Raw genomic sequence first — 18559 nt, 5'->3', positions numbered from 1 at the left:
CAGTTCTGATGAAGGGTCTCAGCCCTAAATGTCGAATCTTTATTCCCCTCCATAGACGATTCCTCCAGCACTTTGTGTGTTGCACATAATCAGCCACCTTCTCCTGTACAGTAGAGCACTGCCTGGCCTGGAGTGTTCCCCTTTGACATCGTTCAGTCTTATAGACCTGTCCGAGTGGCTCAGGTGGACATTAGAGGTCTCATGGCAGTACTTGAAAGATATTCTTCGTTGCCTTGGTAAAGGTGATTCATCGGCAAGTGTAGTGACTGCTGTTGAATGGCACCATTTTACACATAGCACCATCACAGAAACAACTAAATGCTGATGTTCCTATCACCTCCATCTGGTTCCCCTCTTGCTTTTCTTCCTTCTATGGCCCACAGTCCTCTCTTCACAGTTTCCATCTTCTTCAGCCCTTTACCTCTCCCACCTTCTCACTTCATTCCACTCCCCCCCATCCTCACCCACCCACCTTCCTCCTCCCCAACTTCTCAGGCTGGCTTTTGCCCCCTTCCTTTCCAGCCCAATACATGGACTGTTTATTCTCCTCCATAGATGCTGCCTGACCTGCTGAGTTCCGTCAGCACTTTATGTGTGTTTCTAGCTGAAGTAGGTTTTATGCAAATATTGTCCAGACTCTCACAATTTTCTGAACAGAGACCTGACATTGTACTAGAAATAAGTTCAAAAATCAGTGATTAAAAGTTTGCATCATTTTGAAAAGAAATCTAATGAGAGCTGTCGTGAGCCTCACCTGTCTATGTTCGTGAGCAGGGTTTTGCAGACAATTTCCAGGTAACCAGTCTCCAAGGCACAGTCACTAACATCAAACACGAACAGGTATGTTACAGGCCGAGGACGCCCAGCCTGCACAAGGACAGGGATAACAACACACAATCAGTGAAATTGATCTCTTGCCAACAGGACCGATATAGAAAGTACATCACAGTAATCAGTGAATGGCAGATGGGTAGTGAGGATGGAGGGTGGTGCTGATCAGCATTAGAGGTGGAATTGTTCACCTCACCTTCCTATTCAGAGAGGAGTGAGGAATACAAGAAATGGCTGCTCACCAAGAGGACATGAACTAATGCACACAACCATTATCTGACCCCAGACACTTCCTGACAGCCTGACCCAGTTATAGAGTGGGATTGGCCAAATGCCAGGAGCACCTCACCAACTACCAGTGACAAAGATGCTGGTCCTGGTACGGGTACTCGGTATGCATGAGATGTACCCAATACAAGTGTACCATACAGTTCCAGGGTGAAGTACTTGAAGTGCCCTCTACTGTGAGACTGGGCTTATCTTTCAAAATTATTCTGTACTCTGAGACGGAGGAGTCCCAGTACAGGTATTCTGGGTGGTGACAGCAGGCGTAGAAACAATCTGGTGTTTCTGCTGTGATTCTTTGCAGAAATGAGGCTGGATGGCCCTGGCATAAATGTTCTGAAAGTTCAAAGCTCAAATTAAATTTATTATCAAAGTACACGTATCTCACCCTGAGATTCATTTTCTTTCAGGCATTCACCATAAATACAAAGAAACGGATTTGAATCAGTGAAAAACTGTAGACAAACACAAACAAACAAAAAACAAGCGTGCAATATGCAAACAGACAAAGAGAAAATAAATAAATAATCATTGAGGGCTTGAGTTATGGAAGTCCTTGAAAGTGAGTCCATACGTTGTGGAATCGGTTCAGTGTTGGGGTGAGTGGAGTTATCCACGCCGGTCCAGGACCCTGATGGTTGAGGGGTAATAACTGTTCCTGAACCTAGTGGTGTGGGACCCAAAGTTCCTGCACCTCCTTCTCACTGGGAGCAGCGACAAGAGAGCATGGCCTGGATGGTGGGGGCCGTTGATGATGGACGTTGCTTTCCTGTGACAGTGCTCTGTGTAGACGTGCTCAACAGTGCGGAGGAAAAATTAAAGAAAAGTGTATCTTGATGCAGGTGGTTTGTAGTATGGGAAAGATACAGGTGATGTATATAATGTAAATGAATTACTTGGTATATCGATGCTTTGTGCAGTGGAACTGACTTTTGTAAGCACAAGAAACCTGTACAGTGATAATGCTTTCCAGGAATGTCGAGGAGATTTGTACAATGAGAGACTGAATACCCAGTAAGGTTTCTGGGCAATGAGGCAGAGCATATCCGGCCCTGTGCAGGGAAAGGGTTCGTACCTGATAATCCATTGGCACCAGGAACTCCACGGCTGCATGCTGCAATTCAGGCCGACTGTAGGGATTAGAGTAACTACCGGTCAGGGCGTCACAGAGGAAATTCCCAGGAACTGGGAGAAGAAAGAACATGGATTATGAACACCAGCTAATCCAGACTCTGTTCTCACATCCTTTCCTCTTTTGCCTCTGCCAACCTTTTGGATGACTAACTACTCAGTAAACTGATATTACAGCCTTGATACTTGACAACAGATCCCTCTGTAACTACTGCCCCATATTCAACTCCATAACCATGTCCCCTGCAAGCTCTGCAACCACCACCTCCTCTTATTTACCTCCACAGTCACCTTCCCTTATTTACCTCCACAGTCACCTCCCCTTATTTACCTCCAAAACAACCTCCCCTCATTTACCTCCACAGTCACCTCCCTTATTTACCTCCACAGTTACCTCCCCTTATTTACCTCACAACAATCTCCCCTCATTTACCTCCATAACAACATCCCCTTATTTATAGTACATTGGTAACCACATCCCCTCATTTACCTCCACAGTCACCAGCTCCTCTTATTTACCTCCAGTCACCTCCCCTCATTTACCTCCACAGTCACCTCCCCTTATTTACCTCCACAGTCACCTCCCCTTATTTACCTCCACAGTCACCTCCCCTTATTTACCTCCAGTCACCTCCCCTTATTTACCTCCAAAACAACCTCCCCTCATTTACTTCCACAGTCACTTCCCTTATTTACCTCCACAGTTACCTCCCCTTATTTACCTCACAACAATCTCCCCTCATTTACCTCCATAACAACATCCCCTTATTTATAGTACATTGGTAACCACATCCCCTCATTTACCTCCACAGTCACCACCTCCTCTTATTTACCTCCACAGTCACCTCCCCTTATTTATCTCCACAACAACCTCCTCTCATTTACCTCCACAACAACCTCCCCTTGTGTTTATAGTACCTTGGTAACCACATCCCCTCATTTACCTCCACAACCACCTCCCCTTATTACAAATTCTTCAATATTTAAGATACTTGCCTATCAATTTCTATCAGGATAAAGCCTCTCTAAATTGCTGATATTTTGCATACTTAAGAGGAACCCCTGACCTCATCATCTACCTTGCACCTTATTGTCTGCCTGCACTGCACTTTCTCTACAACTGTAACACTTTATTCTGCATTCTGATATTGCTTTTCTTTGTACTCACTCAATGTACTGATGGGATGAAATGGTCTGTGTGGAAAGTATGCCAAACAAAGTCATTCCACTGTAACTGGGTACATGAGATGATAATAAATAATTTACTAATTTAAACTTGATATTACATTCAAACTTGCCCAAGTTTTCTACCTGTTCCTCATGGTACCATCTAAACTCTTTAACTGAACTATGCCCATTACTTTCCACCATATTTTGGACTCAGTAAAGCATAGATTTGAACTGTGAGTGTGCCCAGACAAATCAAGACACAAGTGCTACTACCGTCGTTGAGGGAGAAACAACAGTTGCATTTCCAGTGCCGCTGATCGGTGAAGGTGATGAAGGGGTTGATGTAGGTCTCACATGTTGAGCAGCGAGGGAGTACGTCAGTAATCAGCAACGGAGGCTCCTGGAAAACCAGCAAGGAATGATAATAATACCAAAGCTGTCCTAGCATTTCTAATGAAAAATATCACTGCTCTTTAAAATGCCTTGAGCTGCTAACCCTCAGTGGGATGAATTCATTCCCTGTGACATTGTTGTAAACTAACCTGAAACCATCCTAAAAAGACAACATTTGGGCCATTAAATATGTCTTGATCACTCTTTGTAGGATCATTCCAGCACTAAAGAACTGAAATCTCCACCCTTCCATCCCCCACCCAACTCCACCTGTCAATCAACTCCACTTCACCTGGATCCACCAATTACTTGCCACCTCTTACTTCACCCCTCCCCTCACCTCTTCCTACCAGCTACCTCCTCTCTACTCTTTCAGTCCAGGTGAAGGGTCTCAACCCAGAACGTCAACAATCTATTTCCCTCCACAAAAGCTGATTGATTTGTTGAGCTCCACCAGCAGCTCTTTTATTGCTTGAAATTCCAGCTTCTATAGGCCCCTGCCTCTCAAACAATCTAATCAATCCCACTTCTCTGTATGTTTATAATATTTCTGCAGAGTATTTGCCCTGTAATGCTTTTCCAATTCTTTTTTGATGGCTTTGACTGAGTTTCCTTCCAACACCCTTACAGATGGGGTTCCATGTCTGTATTTCAAGGGAAAAAGGTTTTCCTCAAATTTTCACTGTTTCTTTTGCCCAGTACTTTGAATCTCTGTGGTTGATCCTCAAACCACCTGATGACACAACACATACAAAATGCTGGAGGAACTCAGCAGGTCAGGCAGCATCCAAGGAAATGAACAAACGGTCGACATTTCGGGCCTGAAAAGGAAGGGGAAAGGTGCCAGAATAAAAAAGACTCGGGGGGGGGCGGGGTGGCAAGGAGAAGAAGAAGGACAGCTTGAAGCCTGTTGGGTTGGAAAAGTAAAGGGCTGGAGAAGAAGGAATCTGATGGGAGAGTAGAGTGGACCATAGGAGAAAGGAAAGGAGGAGGGGCATCAGAGGTAAGAAGAGGTAAGAGGTCAGAGGGGATGTTGGTAGGGACAAGAGAAACTCTATCACTGTTATAGTGGCAGGAAGATGGGGTGAGCGTGGATATCCAGGTGAAGGTAAGGGTAGCATCATTGGTTGAGGAAGGATAACTCTGTTCTTTGAAGAAGGAGGAAATCTCTGATGTCTTGGAAAGGAAAGGAATGCAGTGGAGACAAAGGAACAGAGAAAAGGGAATAGAATTTTTACCAGAGACAGGGTGGGAAGAGGTATTGTCAAGATAGCTGTAGGAATTGGCAGATTTATAAAAGATATCGGTGGACAGTTTGTCTTCAGGGATGGAGACAGAAAGATCGAGAAAGGGGGAAGTGCTGTCAGAAATGGACCAAGTGAATTTAAGGGGAGGGTGGAAATTGGAGAAGCTGATGAAATTGATGAGCTCAGCATGGGTGCATGAAGCAGCATTAATGCAGTCATCAGTGAAGTGCAGAAAGAGCTGTGGAGTATTTCCAGGGAAGGCTTGAAACACGGACTGTCCTATGTAGCCATCAAAAAGGCAGGCACAGCTGGGGCCCATGTGGGTGCCCATGGCTACCCCTCGGTCTGGACAAACAGGGAGGAGCTAATTGTACCTAGTGCTCCTGATGCAGCCTCCTCTAAGACCTGTCATAAATTTGGAGACTGCTTTGTCGAGCACCTCTGCTCCATTCGCCAGAAGTGGAAATTTCCAGAGACCTAACATTTTAATTCCTGTTCCCATTCTTGTTCTGACATGTCAATCCATGACTTCTTCTTGTGCCATGATGAGGCTACCCTCCAGGTGGAGAAGCAACACCTTATATTCCATCCAAGTAGCCTCCAACCTGATGGTGTGAATATCCTTCTGGTTAAAAACATCATACCCTCCCCTCCCCTCTTCTATTCACCTCTCCGGCCTCTTACCTCTTCTCACTAGCCTATCACTTCCCCCTGATTCCCCCCACCCTTCTCTTTCCAATGGTCCAATCTCCTCTCCCATCAGATTCCTTCACCTCCAGCCCTTAAACTTTCCCACCCACCTGCCTTCACCTATCACATTCTAGCTATTCTTCATCCCCTTCCCCCACCTTTTTATTCCAGCATCTTCCCTCTGCCTTTCCAGCCCTGAAGAAGGGTCTTGGCCTGAAACATCGACCCCGTGTTCACTTCCATGGATGCTACCTGACCTGTTATATCCTTTAGTGATTTGTGTGTGTTCCTTTGGATTTCCAGCATCCGCAAAATTTCTTATGTTTATGATAACAACAACAGTTTATTCTATCTATATGTGTACTGACTGTATACACTTCTAAAGATACCCTCCACAAAGGGCCAATTTTATTTATTTTATTTAGAGATGCAGTGTGGAGCAGGCTCTCCCAGCACAACAAGCCATGCCACCCAACACCTCACCAATTTAACCTAGCCTAATCACAGGACAATTTACAATGACCACTTAACTTACTAACTGGCACTTCTTTGGAATATGGGAGGAAACTGAAGCACCTGGAGGAAACCCATGTGGTTACAAAGAGAGTGCACAAACTCTTTACAGGCGGTTCCGGAATTTCCAAATTCCGATGCCCTAAGCTACAATAGCACTATCCGCTATGTTATTTGAGATTGTGAGGAGGCAGTGGGACACTGGGTAGGGAATCTAGAACTAGAGAGCATGGACTCGTTTGAAAACAGAGATGAGGAGGAATTTCTTCACTAAGGGTCACGAACGTTTGTTATAAGTGTTTGCACCACGGAGGTAGTGAAACTATCTTGTAGCTCCAATTCTCCAAGTCTTGTCTGCATCGAGTTTGTAGGTTCTCCTTGTGTTTATGTGCGTTTTCCTGAGGTGTACTGGTTTCATGAAGAAATGCTGGTTGTGAGGTTAACTAACAACTCTAAATTGCCTCTGCTGTAGGTGGATGGGCAAGAATCAGGAGAGCAGTGTTGGGCAGGAGAAAGAATAGGGACACGAGGACATGATCGATAGGACTGTTCCAAGTAGTCACTGACCTGATGGGCTGAATAGCCTCTTCCTATGCCAAAAGGGAACTTGTGCGTCTGTTAGGATATTGGGTCATCATGAATTAGCACCTGGATATGTGTATATCGTTGAAGCCCAACCAATAAACAAGAGGAGCTTATCTATGAGATGAATGACTTCATTCAAACCATTGGTTGACCATCAGCTGCATGACAGCAGCTTGGGTGGGAATGAACCCATTATGTAAAACTGGGAGAGGTCTTCAATCTCCAATAAAGACCTGTTGCAGCACTAAAGGTCCATGCCATTCGCAAAGTGCATTTGTGCTGTTGAATACCTCAACAGTGGCATCAATATGTCCACTGATGTCACTGCTGTAACACATACATACAAGTGGATTATGCACATGAATCAATTAAATTTGTGGGTCTTCAAATTCTGCACATAAACTATTCTTTAAAACAACATTGAGTTAATCACCAGTGCTAGTTATTTTGTAATGAGGTCAGAAGGGAATAACAGATGAACAGTCCTGAACAATAGGAGCATAGACACTTTATCCTAAAAACTCTTAAATATGAGAGATTCTGCAGATGCTGGAAATCTTGATGAAAGTGCACAAAGTGCTGCAGGAACTCAGCATGTTAGGTAGCATCTATGGAGAGGAATAAACAGTTGACGTTTTGAGGCAAGACCCTTCATCAGCACTAAGTTCCTCTAGCACTTTGTGTGTTATCCTAAGAACTACCTATTTAAAACTGAATTTAGGAGGTTTTCTTTTCTGAGGGTTGTGAATCTTTGACATTTGCTACCTCAGAGAGTTGAGGAGGCCAAGTCATTCAAAATTAAGGGAGACTCAGGGTAACAAGAGTCACGGAAACCACGTAGAATGCCAAAGGATATTATCCATGCAAGGAAATACCAAGGTAACACATAAAAAATGCTGCAGGAATTCAGCAGGTCAGGCAGCATATATGGAAGGGAAAAAAGACTCAATGTTTCAGGCCGAGGCCCTTTATCAAGACTGGAAAGGAAGGGGGAAATGTCATCCCAGTTGGTAACCGGTTGTCAGATAAAATTCTGTTACTTGATTCACAACATTGTAAGGCTACTTAAAGGAATTTCTTGTCTGGTAATTCTAAAGCAGTTACATCTGGCTGCACATTGGGAGGGTATATTTATGTATAATAATGGAGGAGACACCATCAGAGACTATATGACTGAGGTGAAGTTATAGAAAGATAACTGGACTGCTTCGAAAGGTGCACTTTTGCTACACAAGGCTCTGATCTAGCTGAAAGATGCTAAAGAAGCAAAAAGAAACATATATCATTTACAGTAGCAATACCTGTAACATTACAAGTTCTGTCACATGAATCAGTTTGTCACAGTTGTGAAAATCCACGGCTCATGTCTTATCAAATCTTACATCAACTGCACCTGTAGTCCATCTGAACTGTGATATGGTGAACAATTCTGGTCAATTCACCCACTCCCTCAAGCCTGTTCCTCCACTTTTTCAGGTCACAGCTGATGTGTGCATCGACCCCAATTATTATCCCAATTATCTTCCTTAACAAAAGTCTTTTCTAGACTTGCAAAGATCTGATAAAGTGATACTGGTTCTTATAGGCCAAGGGAATGCTCATCTCATCCGTTTTTACTTACTCTGGAATCTTTGAATGGTTGGCAGATAAACCCTAGAGGAAGCTTCACTTGTTTCAGCAATGCCTGAGTCTGTGGAATATTCACCAGGGTACACTGAAAGACACTATAGGAGCAAAATCAAACATAAAACATTTATAGTAGAAGTCCCTGTTGCATTACAACTTCCATTACACTGATCAGATCCTCACAGTTTTGAAAATCCACTTGTCATATTCGACTGAATCATCGTTTACATGTCCATGTCATACACACCAGTGTCCAAGTGCATGTGACAATAATCTTCACAATGACTATCATCAGCTTGAATTTGAACCATGAGGAATTGCACAGTATAGTGCATTCCCATCAATACTGAAAATCCACTGACATGCACTTTCAGCAGGTAGGGTCAAGAACAGTCTCACATCCTCCTCCTTCATTATTTTAGCTACGTGCGAAAGAATTATTTAGGTCTTGCCTCTCAGATGTGTTTCACATTTCTTTAGATCAATAAACTACTGAGAATTGGGCTGAGAGTCTCCCTACAGCTGATAAGAAAGCCTAACCTACCCTCTTAACCATTAATAACAGAAATACTATACAATTTTAACTCAGGTACTGGCAGTGAGCTAAACACTGTTGTTGATGTAGGTTATACTCTAAACTCAGCATACTGATTAACTTGGGTAAAGGCAGAGAGATGTAAACTAGTGTTCGTGGAGTTAACATTGTAAATTTTGTGTGTTAATCTATCCTAACAGAAATATTGATACCAGCATTTCTTTGTCACTCTGAGCCTACAATGAAACACCAGCGATTTGAAGGCCCAATACTTTGAATACAAAAAGTAACTGATGATAAACCTCCATATTCCAAATGAAAGGGGGTACCAGCTAATAGTCTACATAAATTCATTGGTAGGGATTATATTCAATGGAAACAAAGATCTGAGTTATTTTCCACACTTAACAGCAACTTTCATTTACATAGTGTATTTAATGCAGCAGAAACACCCCAAAGAATGTTACGTAAAACAAAAGCCATAAATCAGAGACATAGCAAAATTCTTGGTCAAAAAGGTAGGAATTGAGGACCACCTTAAAGAAGAAAACAAAAGGAGAGAAATGGCAAGATTAAAGGGGGGAAGTATGTAGAAGGGGGGAATTGCAGAATATAAAACTTTGATAGTCAATGATGTGGCAATTACAAGCAGATTCCTCATTATGCTCAGGGGATTGCAAGGATTATTTTGTACTTTTTACTACTTGTAATGCATGAGGTTTAGCTAAAAGAAGTAGATAACAATATATAGTTTCACAGTTCTTTTTTTTTCTCTATTTTAGGAGTGACACAGTAGTATAGCCATTAGAGAGTGAGATAAGCTCTATTTTTCACATGTACATTGAAAGAGAAACTCACAGTGAAATGCGTAGTTTGTGTTAGCAACCAACACAGTCCGAAGATAAAATGGGGGCAGCCCGTAAGAGTTGCCATGCCTCCAATGCCAACATACAATGCTTAACATAACATAACATAGTGTAACACTATTAAAATGCCAGAAACCCAGGTTCAATTCCCACCTACGGCTGTAAAGAGTTTTTATGTTCTCCCCATGACCACGTGGGTGTCCTCCAGGTGCTCCGGTTTCCCGCCACAGTCCAAAGATGTACGGGTTCGGAGGTTAAATGGTCACATGGCTGCGATTGCGTGGTGCAGGCTTGTTGGAGTTAATTAGCAACACCTTCCTGTATCTCTAAATAATTAAAATAAAAAGAGTTCTCAATGCCCAGAAAGTAGATCTCAATTGAGGAGCCCTCTCTAGCAAAGTTCCGAAAATTTGGCTTCACCAGATAAAAAATAGAAAGGCCAAGATAGAGTGGACATGGAGAGGATGTTTCCTATAGTGGGGATGTATCTGTGGAATTCATTGCCACAGATGGCTGTGGAGGCCAAGTCATTGGGTATGTTTAAAATGGAGGTTGATAGGTTCTTGATTAGAAAGGGCGTCAAAGGTTACGGGGAGAAGGCAGGAGAATGGGTTGAGAAGATAATAAATCAGCCACGATGGGATGGCGGAACAGACTCGATGGGCTGAATGGCCTAATTCTGCTACTAGGTCTTATGAGGGAAATTAAACTGGATACCGGAATGAGATAGCAGTTGAGCAAAGCAAAGTTCCTTTGAAGAAGAGACAGTAAACAGAGGTCCCATCAAACATTACAAAAAAAATAGGCAGAAGGATAGCTTTACTTTGATGAGCCCTGGGACTAATACATGACAGTAATGACTAAACATCAACTGAAAAGTTATCTGTGGCATCCTGCAGATGTGAAAGTTGATTTAAAAATGCAATGCTCTCTGTCTGCAGATGCTTCTTCCTGTGCAAACAACGTGTTCTTCTTACTCAGAGCAGCAGTTCAGCTTCCGAAAGCGAGGGATCAGGTTTGGCTCGAGTGGTGGGGCTGGATCTGCTCGTGGGACGTTCTGTTGCTCCAGGAGGTTGACTGACCACGTCTGGCCCTGCTGCAGGTTCAGGCTGTCCGTCATCTCCATCAGCTGCTCCACGGAGAATGAATCCTGCTGAGATTTCAAAATCAATCCATGCAACACTTACAAGTAGAAAAATGGGAATCATTTGTTTTTAATTATTATTCATTATCAGGATGTGGATAACACGAATAAAATACATCCTGATTTGCCCTTCGATTAGTGAGGCTACTTCCTGGAACAGACTAAGGAAAGCTCATATTTCCGTGAAGTTTTGGAGTAACTTTCAGAACACTTCAACCACTTTGCAGTCAGTGAAGTACCTTTGAAGTGCAGTCACTGTTATAAATCGGAAACACAGCAGATATTTTGTGGTAAGCTCTCACAATTATTTTAGTTACAAATATTGATTGAGATGTGGATATCGGTCAAGCCATCAGGGAGTCACCCCTTGTTAAAACCAGTGCCAGGAGGTGAGTCAGTAATAAGGAAGGCAAATGCAATGATAGCATTCATTTTGAGAGGACGAGAATAAAAAAGCAAAAACGTAATGCTAAGACTTTATAAATTTTTGGCAGAATGCACTTGGAATGCTGTGAGCAGTTTTGGGTCCCTTTTCTAAGTAAGAAGGTGCTGACCCAGAGGAGGTTAACAATGATCCTGGGAATGAAAGGGTTAGCACATGAGGAGTATGTGATGGCCCTGGGCCTGTATTCACTGGAGTTAAAAAGAACGAGTGGTTATCTTATTGAAACCTACTAATACTGAAAGGTCTAGATAGAGTGACATGGAGAGGTTGTTTCCAATAGTTGGTAAGTCTAGAACCAGAAGGCACAACCTTAGAGTAGAAGGACGTCAATTTAGAACAAGATGACGAGCAATATCTTTAGCCAGAGGGTGGTGAATCTGTGGAATTCATTGCCACAGATGGCTGTGGAGTCCAGGTCATTGGGCACATTTAAAGCGGAGCTTGATAGGTTCTTGGTTAGTAAGGGAATCAAATGGAATAAGGCAGGAGAATGGTATTGAGAATGAAAATAATCAGCCATGATTGAAAGGTAGAGCATACTTGTTGGGCAGAATGGCCTAGTTCTGCTCCTATATCTTACTGTCTTTTACAACCACCACAGAGAAAAGGCAGGACCTCAGTTTAACATCATCTGAAAGTGCTGCAGTACCTCAGTGTTGTCAACTTAGATTGCTCTGAACAAGTTTCCAAAGAGGCTAACTAACCACTAAGCCTCTCCAGGTTCAATCCTCACCTTGACAAAGGCAGCTTTTACTGCCCTACATTTGGTCAAAAAGCCTGGAAAGGATAAAAAAAACATTCAGATGACATGCCTGACCAACATCCAATAAAATTGCATGGTTGAGCACATTTACAAGGAACACTGTCACAAGAAAGCACCACCCAGGACGTACACTCTTCTTGCTGCTGCCATTGGACAGGGGGTACTGAAGACTTAGATCCCACACCACCAGGTTCAGGAACAGTTGTTACCCTACAACTAAATCAGGCTCCTGAACCAGTGTGGATAATTTCACTCACCTCATTCCACAACCTGCAGACTCACTTTCCAGGACTCTAAAACTCTGAACATGACATTTAAGAATTCTTCGCATTATTTATTTATTTATTTATGTGTATGTATATACTGTGTATGTATTTATTTATTATTTGCACAATATGTCTTCTTTTACATATTGGTTGTTTATCCGTCGTTGTTTATGTATAGTGCTCATAATCTCTCTTCTATTTATTTTTCTGTAAATGCCTGCAAGAAAATGAATCGCAAGGTTGTAAATGGAGACATATACGTGTTTTCATAATAAATTGACTTTGACTTTGGTTGTCTGCCACTAAAAGATAGGTAAAGTTGAGATGGTATCATTGATCACTGTTTGGAAGGAATCGAGAAAAGTGGAGGGAGGCATATACAAATAATGCTACCAGACCCTTCAGAGAAGTCTGACATTTCAGGTGGGTGGGAAGGAGAATGAAAATAAAAGTCTGTTTCTTTGCACTCAGAATGATACCCACACCAACCAATGCACTAAGCTGCACACTGGACAGCTGCAGGTGAATTACTGAAAGGTTATCAACCTGAACTATCAATAGATGATGTCAGGACCTATTGAGTATTTCCTACTTTTACTTCTATTTCATATTTCCACCACCCACGGTTTTATTTCCAGTGCCAGCATGACGGTGCGGCAGTTAGCACCGCTACTCACTGCTCCATGCACCAGGTTCGAGCCTCACCTCAGCCGCTATCTATCTGCACGTTGAATGCCCTCCCATGACCATATGGTTTTCCACTGAAAGATCCGGTTTCCTCCCTCACCCCAATGACATGCTGACGGGCTAAATGACCAGTGTAAGTTATCCCTTAATGCAGGTGTGGCAAAACAATCATAGGGAAGTGCGGAGGGAGGAATGGGGTACTGGAATTGTTCTGTATGGAGCCAGCACAGGCCAATTCAGGGATCAAGGATCAACTTTATTCACAAGCACATTTCTATATATTGGTGCAACATGCAACAAAAAACAACATCCAACAATTGTACAGAATAAAGAATGAATAAAGGAGCAGGGAGGTACTACTGCAGTTGTACAAGGCCTTGGTGAGACCACACCTGGAGTATTGTGTGCAGTTTTGGTCCCCTAATCTGAGGAAAGACATCCTTGCCATAGAGGGAGTACAAAGAAGGTTCACCAGATTGATTCCTGGGATGGCAGGACTTTCATATGAAGAAAGACTGGATGAACTGGGCTTGTACTCGTTGGAATTTAGAAGATTGAGGGGGGATCTGATTGAAACGTATAAAATCCTAAAGGGATTGGACAGGCTAGATGCAGGAAGATTGTTCCCGATGTTGGGGAAGTCCAGAACGAGGGGACACAGTTTGAGGATAAAGGGGAAGCCTTTTAGGACCGAGATTAGGAAAAACTTCTTCACACAGAGAGTGGTGAATCTGTGGAATTCTCTGCCACAGGAAACAGTTGAGGCCAGTTCATTGGCTATATTTAAGAGGGAGTTAGATATGGCCCTTGTGGCTACGGGGATCAGGGGGTATGGAGGGAAGGCTGGGGCGGGGTTCTGAGTTGGATGATCAGCCATGATCATAATAAATGGCAGTGCAGGCTCGAAGGGCCGAATGGCCTACTCCTGCACCTATTTTCTATGTTTCTATAAATATGAAGATAGATGTAAAAAGTGTATAAATATCAGCATGTATTTATAATTTCAGCATGTATTACCAGCATTCTCAAAAGCGTTTCAAGTGTTTACAGTGCAGTGACTGAGGTAATAAATGGGGCAGGGGAGGGGCAGGGGTCTAACGAGAATGGTTGATCAGGCTAACGGTCTGGGGGAAGATGTTTTTAAGACGGCATAAAGCTTTTGTTTTAATAGCACTAAAGCTCATTCTAGAAGACAGCATTTGGAAAGGTAGTTTGCAGGGTGGGTATTATCTTTCCTGCCCAACACAGTAATTACATTCAGTGGCCACTTTATAGCTATACTTGCATACCTGATCGTTAAAGCAACTATCTAATCAGCCAATCATACGGCAACAACTCAATGCATGCAGACATGATCAAGAGGTTCAGTTATTGTTTAGACCAAACATCAGAATGGGGGTGAAATGTGGTCTAAGTGACTTTGACTGTGGAATTGATGGTGCCAGACGGGGTGGTTTGAGTATCTCAGAAATTGTTGCATAACAATCTCGAGAGTTTGTAGAGGATGGTGCGACAAACAATAAACATCCAATAAATGAGCGAAAATGCTTTATTAATGAGAGAGGTGAGAGGAGAATACCAGACTGGTTCAGCTGACAGGAAGGTGACAGTAACACAAATAACCATGCGTTACAACAGTGGTGTGCAGAAGAGCAAGTCTAAATGCACAACTTATTCAACCTTGAAGCGGATGGGCTACAACAATAGAAGACCATGAATATATACTAAGTGGCTACTTTATTAGGTACAAGAAGAACCTAACAAAGTAGCCATTGAGTGTATGTTTATGTATCAACCATAGGTTGAGCTGCAGCAACTCATTTGAGGCTTCTTCTGCAGTATCTGCACAATGATCTTCTCCAAGGCTTGACCTAGTGAGGTGAGGTGTATTCGGTGAGAGAACCTGATGTACCAACCTGAGCTGCTGAAGTCTCCAAGGCCATTGTCCAGAATGACTTTTTCTGCAGACTTTTTCCTGGATGGGCGTGTGACTGGAATCCAATAGCCCCATTAGAGTGCTGAACTGAAACGGAAAGATAGACAGGTCCAGCCTTCAGCCAGTGTGACATGGAACAAGGGCACAAAGAGTTACCAAGCTCAACCTGATCCACGTTACCCGCAAGGAGCAAATTCCAAAACATGAGCTAACATGGATGAAATAGAAAGCAAATTATTTGTTTTATTAAATAGTACGTGGTGTTTGATTAAATAACAGTGAAGATGGTCATTGTCATGTCTCGAGAATTAGCACAAGAGCAAGCACAAATTAAAGCTAAAAACAAGTAAGACCTGAGGCTGAGGAAAGATGGAGCCAGAGTAAGGCTAGCTCAAGAGGTGAGCGGAGAGCAGCCAGAGCTCCTCCAGCATTTTGTGTTTGTTGCTCTGGATTTCCAGCATCAGCAGAATCTCTTGTGCCGCCAGACAGGGAGGGAGGAGAATATCCAGGAGCAGCTGGTCAGCAGACAGTGTGGGACTATCTGGGAATAAACAGTCAGACAGTCCAGCAGCAGGCAAAGGGAGGCCAAACTAAAAGTGGAGTCTGGGTGTGAGTGAAAAGCAGATGGATGGGAAGGGTGACGAGAACAGCAAGTCTGGGTTTAAGCAAACAATTATCTAATATCTACAATATCCTTAGAGTAGCGCAAATACTTTACCAACTGGGACATGCCCTCCTCTCAGTTACAGCTATCAGGGTGAAGGAACAGGAGCCTGAAGATCCACACTCAGCATTTTAGGAACAGCTTTTTTCCCTCTGCCATCAGATTTCTGAATGCTCCAACAACCCACGAACACTCCCTCACTACTTGCTCTCTTGCACAATTGATTTATTTATTTACGCTCTCGATGGTAACTCACAGTAATTGTTACCCATTGCGCTGCGCTGCTGCCCCAGAACATCAAATTTCATGACCTATGTCGGTGATAATAAACCTGATTCTGAAGCAATGTGCAAGCCGAAAAGATTACAAGTACACTTCATTACCAATGTGCAAAAAACTGACAAATTTACTAAGCCACCACTGGTGAATAAGTAATTTGTTCCAGTGGTTTTGGTTGTGGGACAGGTGTTGCCTGGTACATCTGCATACTGCACAATTGGACCGTTTAATTTTTTTTATTTAGAGATACAGCGTGGTAATAAGTCCTTCCAGCCTAAAGCTCCTGCGCGGCCCAATGGCACCCATGTGACCAATTAACCTACTAACCCGTAAGTCTTTGGAATGTGGGAAGAAACTCATGTGGTCAATGGGGAGAACGTACAAACTCTTTACAGACAACAGTGGACTTGAACCCCGGTCACTGGTGCTCTGTCATTAGACTAACTGCTAGACCACCTTCCACGACCAATTAAACAGACTGAAATGCTCTCATCTTCAAAAACACAAGCCTCCCTAAAGTGCTAGCCTGGAAAACATGCTCAGGTTTCTGAGACAGAACCAAGCACGAACCTAGTTTCCTCAGCTTGAACTTAGTTTCCTCAGCTTCATGCCTTGGTACTGAGTGAGAAATGAAGAGTCCAATCTACTAAATCAAACTAGGCAAGGACAGAGTTGCGTGTAGTGGAGGGCTGATAGAGATAGAAACAGATATAAATTCAAGGATGCTTATAGATATACAGTATAGATTCCAACTGATACTTGCTTCCAATATCTTGAATTGTTTTATTATTGTCACAAGTACCAAGATATAGTGAAAAGTTTGTTGTTCATACAAATCAGAAAATCACACAATGTATTGAGGTAGAACAAAGTAAAATGATAACAATGCAGAATAAAGGGTTAACAGCTAGACAGAATGTGCAGTGCATGTAAACAATAAGACCCATGCTCATAATAAGGTAGATTGTGAGAACAAGAGTCCACCTTATCATAATAGGGAACTATTTAATAGTCTTACAGCAGCGGGTGGAATCAGACATTTAGCCTGGTAGCTCATGATTTCAGGCTTTTGTATTTCTGCCTGATGGGAGAGAGAAGAAGACAGCATGTCTGGGGCTGATGGTGTCTCTGATTATGCTGGCTGCTTTACTGAGGTAGTGAGATGTATAGACCGAGTCCACAGAGGGCAGACTGGCTCCTGTGAAGTGCTGAGGTGTGGCCACAACTCTCCGCAGTTCCTTGTGATCACAGGCAGAACAGTTGCCATACCAGGCTGTTGTAGAAAACAAGACAGGATGTTTTCTTTCATGTATTCAATAAAAATTGTTAAGTGTCAATGGGGACATGACAAATTTCTTTAGCCTCCTGAGGAAGCAGAGACATCAGTGAGCTTTCTTGGCCATAGTGTCTACATGTTTGGACCAGGACAGTCTATTGGTGATAAGACCATAAGATATAGGAGCAGAATTAGGCCATTTGGCCCATTAAGTCTGCTCCACCATTTCATCATCGTTGTTCTATTTTCCCTCTCAGCCCCATCTCCTGCCTTCTCCCTGTATCCCTTCGTGCCCTGTCTAATCAAGAATCTATTAACCTCTGCCTTACATATCAGACATCCCACCTCTCCCGGAAGTTCCAGGAGTCTCCCGCATATTGATAGCGGCTCCCTGATGCCCGCAAATTATATACAATATCCCAGAAATCGATCTTTTTGAGAGCAAGCAAGAGAGAGAGAGAGAGAGAGAGAGAGAGAGAGCACAAGAAAGAGAGAGAGAGAGAGCGCGAAAGAGTGAAAGAGAGTGCGAGAGCGAGAGTGCGCCATGGCAGAGTGTTCCAAAAAAATAAAATATAAAACATACTTTACCCCAGACTACACTAAAGTGTACCCCTGCCTAATAGGGGTCAAAAATAATGACAGTGTTGCTCGCTGCACTGTTTGCAACAGTAACTTTTCTATTGCCCATGGTGGGTTAAGGCTGCAAAAGACATGTTGAGGTGAGTTTAACAGGTGTCATTCGTTCATTAGCATAGCTAACGTTATTTAAACTAGCTGGCCAGCTGCTAAGGAGCTACACTACTGCAGACATCCCACCTCTCCTGAAAGTTCCTGGAGTCTCCCGCAAATTGATGGTGCTACCTCCCTGAAATGAGTTTTTGCAGGGTGGTTTGTCTGAAATATACCCAATGAATTGCCCTCTGCAGCCGCCCGTAGCAACAAATACCACAGATTCACCACTCTCGGGCGAAAGAAATTCCTCCTCATTTGCATTGTAAATGGATGTCCCTCTATTCTGAGACTGTGTCCTCTGGTCTTAGACTCCTCTACTATAGGAAACATCCTCTCCACATCCACTCTATCAAGGCCTTTCACCATTCAATCGGTTTCAATGAGGTTCCCCCTCATGCTTCTGAATTCCAGAGAGTAGAGTTCCAGAGCCATCAAATGTTCACTCCTGGGAAGCTGAAGCTCTCAACCCTCTCAAACTAATAAATGTTGCAAATA

At 43.1% G+C, this 18559-nt stretch overlaps 1 protein-coding gene across 4 annotated transcripts in view; it reads right to left on the bottom strand.

The window, feature by feature from the left end:
- Window positions 1–18559, bottom strand: part of LOC134358389 (protein transport protein Sec24A-like) — an 87168-nt gene that overhangs the window by 36880 nt on the left and 31729 nt on the right. For 3 of the 4 annotated variants that reach the window (XM_063070575.1, XM_063070576.1, XM_063070579.1), the window contains 6 exons: window positions 15094–15200; window positions 10850–11025; window positions 8467–8569; window positions 3691–3817; window positions 2192–2301; window positions 755–867 (listed from right to left, as the gene is read on the bottom strand). In XM_063070575.1, coding sequence (XP_062926645.1) covers window positions 755–867; window positions 2192–2301; window positions 3691–3817; window positions 8467–8569; window positions 10850–11025; window positions 15094–15200 — 736 coding nt within the window. The remainder of the gene's footprint in view (window positions 1–754; window positions 868–2191; window positions 2302–3690; window positions 3818–8466; window positions 8570–10849; window positions 11026–15093; window positions 15201–18559) is intronic. The other variant, XM_063070578.1, reaches the window with a different exon arrangement.

This window comes from Mobula hypostoma, chromosome 18 (assembly GCF_963921235.1).
Source record: "Mobula hypostoma chromosome 18, sMobHyp1.1, whole genome shotgun sequence".
Lineage (NCBI taxonomy): Eukaryota > Metazoa > Chordata > Chondrichthyes > Myliobatiformes > Myliobatidae > Mobula > Mobula hypostoma.
Note: the sequence above shows the minus strand (reverse complement) of the source record. Positions and strands in the feature narration are given on the sequence as shown.